This window comes from Tupaia chinensis, unplaced genomic scaffold, assembly GCF_000334495.1.
Source record: "Tupaia chinensis unplaced genomic scaffold, TupChi_1.0 Scaffold142384_1, whole genome shotgun sequence".
Taxonomy (NCBI): Eukaryota; Metazoa; Chordata; class Mammalia; order Scandentia; family Tupaiidae; genus Tupaia; species Tupaia belangeri.
Window position 1 is genome coordinate 267,588 of NW_006202232.1, and position 6,692 is coordinate 274,279.

Here is a 6,692-nt window from a genome sequence, read left to right on the forward strand (position 1 = left end):
GGTGTATGGGGCATGTTACTGCAGGGACTTGACTGCTCAGGCCAGGTCCGGGACTTGAACCGCAGTCGACTACGTGGGAGTCCAGCGACATAGCCATTACGCTCACTGCTGGTCCCCCTACAATAATTCTTTTCTATCTCTCTGTCTGTCTGGCGAGCACACACGCCCTATAGCAAAAACTTCTCCAGGAAAAAAAGAAAAAGAAAAGAAAAGAAGAGAAGATCATGAGCCAGTTGAAAATGATTAACTAAACAGATATCCTTCAATATTTTGAAAGAATAAGGGATGGGTCAATTGTACCAACACCAACATTCCGACAATAATAAAAGTACAAGCTTTCTCCATTATTTCTTACAACTGCATATAAATCTACACGTATCTCGAAATGTTCAAGTTTGATTAAAAAATACTTCCAGCACGTATAGAACTTGGGGCCTTTTTCCTTCCCACGGTAAACATTGATACCTTTTACTGGCAAAGAACAATGTTTCAGTTTGTAAATATAACAGACCTGGAGGCGGGGTGGAGACATAGAAAGTAAAATGTTCATCCCTGGCCTCCCCTGGCCAAGGAAATAAAGTGTCAACTTTCCAGGTCCGCCCCCGCCTCCAGCCTCCGGAGCGGTTTCTCAAGAAGCCTGGGAGGACTCCGCCAGGCGACGAGGCGGCTACTCTAGCCCACCTCAAAGCACACATCTTGTTAGCCCACTTTATCTCCTCTAGCCCTCCGTGGGTTACCGAGTTGTTGAACGCTCCGCCCTTTTCCGCTTAGCGACGGGACGGCTCTCTCTCCCACCCCTCTCGGGTCCTCCTACACCTCACACCATGGGGATCCTCCTCTGCCCCCAGTTCCTCGACCGACCTTCCTCCGCTCCCCAGGCCCTCTTCAGAGGACCCCACTGTCGCTCGCAATGCTGCGAAGCCACGCGAATTGGGCGTGGATGAGTCATTTCCCGTGACAGGCTCCCTCCCCCGGAAGTGGGGCCTGATGTAAACACCGGAGCCGGGCGCCAAGGCCCGGGAGGTCAGAAAGTCGGGCCGCGGGCGGCACCGAGAACTAAAGCTGGGGCCGCGGCCGCGCGGAGGTAAGGTAGGAGAAAACAGCGGAGAGCTGGAGCATGAGTCTAGGCATGGTTGGAGCCTGGGGAACGGTGGAGATCTTTTGAGTAGGGGGTCTTTTGAGTTAGAGGGTCTTGGAAGTGGGGGTGTAGGACAGGGGTGTTGAGTGGGTGCTGGTGTTTGGAAGGAGTATGAGTGGTTTGGGGAGAGGGGTGAGGCATCCCGAACAGAGTTCTTGAGTGATCGGGCCATTGAAATAGGGTTTCAGAAAGGGTCATCAGAGGTGGAGCTGTCAAAGTATAGATCTTGAGAAAGTGAGGCAGTCAGGTAGAAGGTGTTACAGAAGGGAAAGGTAGGAAGTTTGGGCTCTTGGAAAATGGAGAGAGGGGTGTGTGCCTGGGCAGATGTCTTGAGGAGATGCAGGGGCATCCTGGGTAGGCATCTAAGTTTTTTCTAAACAGAGGGTCTGGAGGGGATAGAGGTGCGCCTGGACAGCATCTTGGGGAGGGGATAAGGGGTTTAGAGGAGGAATATTAGGGGCATGAGAGTTCCCAGAAGTGGATCCAGGCCAGCTTATGTTGGTGTCAGGGATAGCAGAGCACAAGGAAGGGAATGTCCCAGGGTGAGGAATGTGGGTAATAGGGGAATGCTGAGGTGGTGTCTTCAAGGAGGAAGGGGTCATCTGAAAGGGTGTGGAGAAGTCAGTGAGAGGGGAAGGTATGAGGGGACTGGGTTGTTGAACAGGTTGGGGTACAGTTAGAAGGACATGAGTAGGGGAGTTTCTCTCTCTCTTTTTTTTTTTTTTTTTTTTGAGAAGTTTTTGCTATTGGGCGTGTGCACTGCCCAGAAAGACACAGAGAGACAGAAAGCTAGAAATCACCCCCAAGGGGATGGCCATGTCGCAATCCCTTCTCCATTCTCCTCTTGGGATCTTGGGCATGCACGCACACGTGCCTGGCATGAGTTTAAGCCACCGGGTCCGGAACTCAAACCACAGTCGACTACATGGGAATCCAGCAACATACCCATTATGCCAACTGCTGGTCCCCCCTCTTTCCCCTATTTATTGATAAGGAGAGTTAGGGTGCTGGGTTTAGGTGTGAAGATGAGAGGTAGGTGGGGAGTTGTTATAGGTCATGTCAGGCACAGGGGCCAAGATTGGCTGGGAATTGGAAGCCTGGGACATCCCCTACTCCATTACTTCCTGATAAGTAGGTGAGGGCCACCATGTGAGGAGGAGATAAGGGTTCCAGGTCAGTGTGGGCTTGGAGCTGGGGTTGAGAATATTTGTGTTGCAGGGTTGGGGAGTGTTCTGGCTATGCTCTTTGGAGCCTTGGTAGCTTAGAACAGAAAGCCCAGGACTCTCCTCTTGTTTTCATCTTCTTTGCAGTCCTGCTGGGGTCATTAGTTAGCACAGTGGGAGAAGGAGAAAGAAATCATTTGGGGACAGAAGTTCTAGGACTTGGAGGAAAGGCCTTAGGACTCCTTCCAACTTTGTCCTATTTGTGTCCAGGGGAGCAATCCTGGACCATGACTCAGCAGCCACTTCGAGGAGTAACCAGCCTGCGTTTCAACCAAGACCAAAGTAAGAGAGACTTACACCTGCACTCTTGTGGGTTGGGGGAGGGCAGGCGGGCAGGTGAGAAGAGTCAGAGGTGAACTATGAGCCTCAGCTTCCCATTTCAAAGAATGTTCCTTTGAGGCAGCCTGGATTCCTTCCACCCCCCTAGGCTGTTTTTGCTGCGCCATGGAGACAGGTGTGCGCATCTACAATGTGGAGCCATTGATGGAGAAGGGGCATCTGGGTGAGCTGGTAGTAGGGGAGGGACATTGGGCAGAAGGGCTGGACTGGGCAGGGCATTGGCTCCCACCTCCACTGACACCCTGGTCCCTGTCCAGACCACGAGCAGGTGGGCAGCATGGGCCTGGTGGAGACGCTGCACAGCTCCAACCTGTTGGCCCTGGTGGGCGGTGGTAGCAGCCCCAAATTCTCGGAGATCTCAGGTAAGCACCCTCATTCCTGCCTTGGCCCAGATTCCCTGGATTTCTGGCCTCCCACAGGCATCCCGAGGCACTAGCAGATGAAGATGTCAGAGCATCTCAGAGTCACACAGTGAGGCTTACAGCTTAGAAGTTATACATCTTACAGCTTGAGAAGCTTGGTGTTCTGTTTTTAAATAACACTGAGTGCCTCCTGTGTGCTGTGTCCTTACGTATGGAGCACTTACTGTGAGCCTGGCACTCTAAGCACTTCTAAGGATGTTACATATATTAACTCATTTAATTCTCAGAGTAATTCTATGTGATAGAAAGTATCATTATCCCCATTTTTATCAGTGAGGAAACAGGCCCTGTGAGGTGAAGTGACTCATCTAAGGTCACACAACCAATAGGTTTTGAAAGCTTGGAGACATCTCCCCAACGCCCCCTTGGCTTGATCCTCAAGTGCCGTCTTGTTTTAAGGGTTTTTCTTGTTGATCTCACCGGGACATGGCAAGAGTCGCCCTAGGTGAGTCACAGAGCCCTAGGATTCCTCACAGAAATCTGGGGGTTTGGACTGGGCCCCTTGAAGCAGAAATAGTTACTGAGGGAAAGCTATAGGCCTGGGTGTGAGTCCCTGCTTGGTTGCTAATGGGCTTAGAGGTCCTTGGCCAGACATTCAACCCCTTCAAACCTCAGCTTTTCCTCAACTATAAATGAGTTTAACAGTTCTAGAGTGGGTTCTCTCAGAGATCATGTCCACAGTGTTGATGCCATGTGAGGCTCACGTTGGATGTTTAGTGAAAAGCTAAGCAATTGGGAAGTAGCAGTGGGTCATGGCTTACCAGGGCTGCCCCTCACCTTGAACCTTCACCCCCTACAACCCACCCACCTGCCCAGCAGTGCTGATCTGGGATGATGCCCGGGATGGCAAGGACTCCAAGGACAAGCTGGTGCTGGAGTTCACCTTCACCAAGCCAGTGCTGGCTGTGCGCATGCGCCATGACAAGTGAGTCTGATGAGGACTGGGGTAGGTGGGGTAGGAGGTCTTCACAGCAGGTGAGAGGGTTAGTCCCACCAGGCCATCCCACTCTCCCCTCATGGCCATCCTGTGTTGTGTGATGCTTACAGGATCGTGATTGTGCTGAGGAACCGCATCTATGTGTACTCCTTCCCTGACAACCCCCGAAAGCTGTTTGAGTTTGACACCCGGGATAATCCCAAGGGTGAGAAGACCCAGATATGCTGGTATAAGGGTGTTAGGCAGGGGATGGAACACAGAAGCAGAGATGAGAGAAAGGAAGGGACACACACAGAGAGAGAAATGTGAAAGAGGCAATGAGCTGACCTTGTGCAGAAATACTCAAATGGGCTAAGAGGTGCTCATTTCGCAATCTGCCCCTCTTTCCATCATTCAGCCAGTTCCCACTCCCCATGCTTGGCCCCGCTCTACCTCAGGTGACCCAGATGGCAGAGCAGAAACACCTAGTAAGAGGGCCAGACAGGGGTGCAGCCATAAAATGCAATGCTCTGTGAGGCTGACCAACATGGGAAAGTTCTTGGTTCATATCCAGAGACTACTCTGAGCATGCCAGGCATGCATCTGTCCATGATCCAGGGCTGTCTAAAACTGAGATTGTGGCATCAAGACTCAGGGGTGAAGTCTGCCCCCCTCCCCTTCTCTGACTCTCTTACAAACAGAAGAAAGTTTTAAAAAGAAGAAACTTAGTGAGGACCTAGGTAGGTGTATCAGGGATCCCTGGGGCTATCATAGTAGCTATGTGGGGAGGAAAGGAATCTGCTTAGCTGGTGGGAAGTACAGCTGAGTGAAAGCTCTGGAGGGCTGAAATCTGGCCTTTGTTCACCTGTCCATTCTGAGACTCTGCCTGGTCTCGGCTTCTGCTTCATTCTCACACCCCAGGGCTCTGTGACCTCTGCCCTAGCCTGGAGAAACAACTGCTAGTGTTCCCAGGACACAAGTGTGGAAGTCTGCAACTTGTGGTGAGCTGACAAGTGGGAAAGGACAGGTGGGAAGGTGGGTGGGCTGTCCCCCTCCTTCCATGGACTCTTGGTCCTTCTGCTACATACCATCCTAAGCCCAAACTGCTCTCACTTACCCTTTGCCCCAGGACCTGGCGAGCACAAAGCCTGGCACTTCATCTGCTCCATTCACCATCAATGCTCATCAGAGTGATGTGGCCTGCGTGTCCCTGAATCAGCCAGGCACCGTAGTGGCCTCGGCCTCCCAAAAGGGCACCCTTATTCGCCTTTTTGATACGCAGTCCAAGGAGAAACTGGTGGAGCTACGCCGAGGCACTGACCCTGCCACCCTCTACTGGTGAGCGCAGAGCATGTGTGGTGGCCTGGTGACTCCATACCTCATGACATACGTCATCACTGCTGGTCTGTCTTCCAGCATTAACTTCAGCCACGACTCCTCCTTCCTCTGCGCTTCCAGTGATAAGGGCACTGTCCATATCTTTGCTCTCAAGGATACTCGCCTAAACCGCCGCTCCGCGTGAGTACCCCCTGCCCCACCCTGCTGTGTCCCCATCCCCCTGCCCATGTACCACACCTGTGCTTAGCCACTGCTGCCTGCAGGCTGGCTCGCGTGGGCAAGGTGGGGCCTATGATTGGGCAATACGTGGATTCTCAGTGGAGCCTGGCGAGCTTCACTGTGCCTGCCGAATCAGCCTGCATCTGCGCCTTCGGTCGCAATACTTCCAAGAACGTCAACTCTGTCATTGGTGAGTGGGAGTATCCTCTTGGTTGGGGTACTGCATGGGTAAAGGCCTGCAGATAGGATCTGGTAGAATTTTAGGGCCTTGGGAAGAATTGTAGGGCTGAGGGAACTGGAATGTGTGGCTCAACTTTATCATTAGTAAGGGGGATGATACTTGGGCAAAGGCCTGGATGTAGAACCTAGGCCATGGGACTCCTGATAAGACTGGAGTGTGTGGCTGGGGTAGCTTCTAACCTTCTACCGTCCCTTCTCCTCCCTAGCCATCTGTGTCGATGGGACCTTCCACAAATATGTCTTCACTCCTGATGGAAACTGCAATAGAGAGGCTTTTGACGTGTACCTTGACATCTGTGATGATGATGACTTTTAAGAACCTGAGGGCTGTGCTAGGGACTGCAGTAGCAGAGCTGAGCCTTGAGGGTGGGGTAGTGCTGTTGGACCCACCACCCAGCAAACATTAATGGGGTGGGTGCCCACTTTCGTTTAGCAGGCCTACCTACATCTAAATAAACAGCTCACTTCCCCCAAGCACTTCTTGATGACTGCGAGCCCGAGCCCGAATGGACAGATCAGAGACCCAGGAAGAGGAGATCCTTTGGGTCCCTAACCTGGAAAAGACTACCAGAGACCCAGAGGGAGTGCTCTAACTTGGGGATTTAAAAAGGTTCCCAGTGCGGCCAGCAGGTGGCGTGATGGTTAAGGCGTTGGATTCCCACATGGCTGAGCAGTTCCCACCAGCGGCTTGAAAATCACATGCTGCTCTGTGTGTGTGCATGCCCAGAATCCCAGTAGGAGAATGAAGGGGCCGAGGCGTGGCCACCCCCGCCCCAGGGGTGATTTCTCACTTTCCCTCTGTGTGTCTAGCTGTTTCTGGCAAGCACGCACATACCCTATGGCAAAAACCTAAAAAA

At 52.3% G+C, this 6,692-nt stretch overlaps 1 protein-coding gene across 7 annotated transcripts; it reads left to right on the plus strand.

Annotated features, from left to right (window-relative positions):
- The first annotated feature begins 843 nt into the window (after positions 1–843).
- WDR45 (WD repeat domain 45) lies at positions 844–6,309 on the plus strand. 7 transcript variants are annotated; one of them, XM_006163508.3, is made up of 11 exons: positions 844–1,089; positions 2,572–2,643; positions 2,789–2,863; positions 2,958–3,062; positions 3,939–4,047; positions 4,170–4,264; positions 4,960–5,039; positions 5,168–5,376; positions 5,455–5,556; positions 5,640–5,785; positions 6,042–6,309. In XM_006163508.3, the coding sequence occupies exons 2-11, from the start codon at positions 2,589–2,591 to the stop codon at positions 6,149–6,151; spliced, it is 1,086 nt and encodes a 361-aa protein (XP_006163570.1). In that variant the 5' UTR covers positions 844–1,089; positions 2,572–2,588; the 3' UTR covers positions 6,152–6,309. The 7 variants fall into 7 exon arrangements, with proteins under 7 accessions (XP_006163570.1, XP_006163569.1, XP_006163571.1 ...); XM_006163507.3 differs by having other exon boundaries at positions 845–1,084; XM_014582139.2 differs by having other exon boundaries at positions 856–1,084; positions 3,942–4,047.
- Positions 6,310–6,692: the final 383 nt, after the last annotated feature.

What these genes read in the sequence shown, in the direction of transcription:
- WDR45 (XM_006163508.3), top strand. Translation starts at nt 2,589, where the DNA reads ATGACTCAGCAGCCACTTCGAGGAGTAACCAGCCTGCGTTTCAACCAA. An exon ending in CAAATTCTCGGAGATCTCAG is followed by an intron (nt 3,063 to 3,938) that starts GTAAGCACCCTC and finishes CCACCTGCCCAG; the next exon opens with CAGTGCTGATCTGGGATGAT. An exon ending in GTGCGCATGCGCCATGACAA is followed by an intron (nt 4,048 to 4,169) that starts GTGAGTCTGATG and finishes TGATGCTTACAG; the next exon opens with GATCGTGATTGTGCTGAGGA.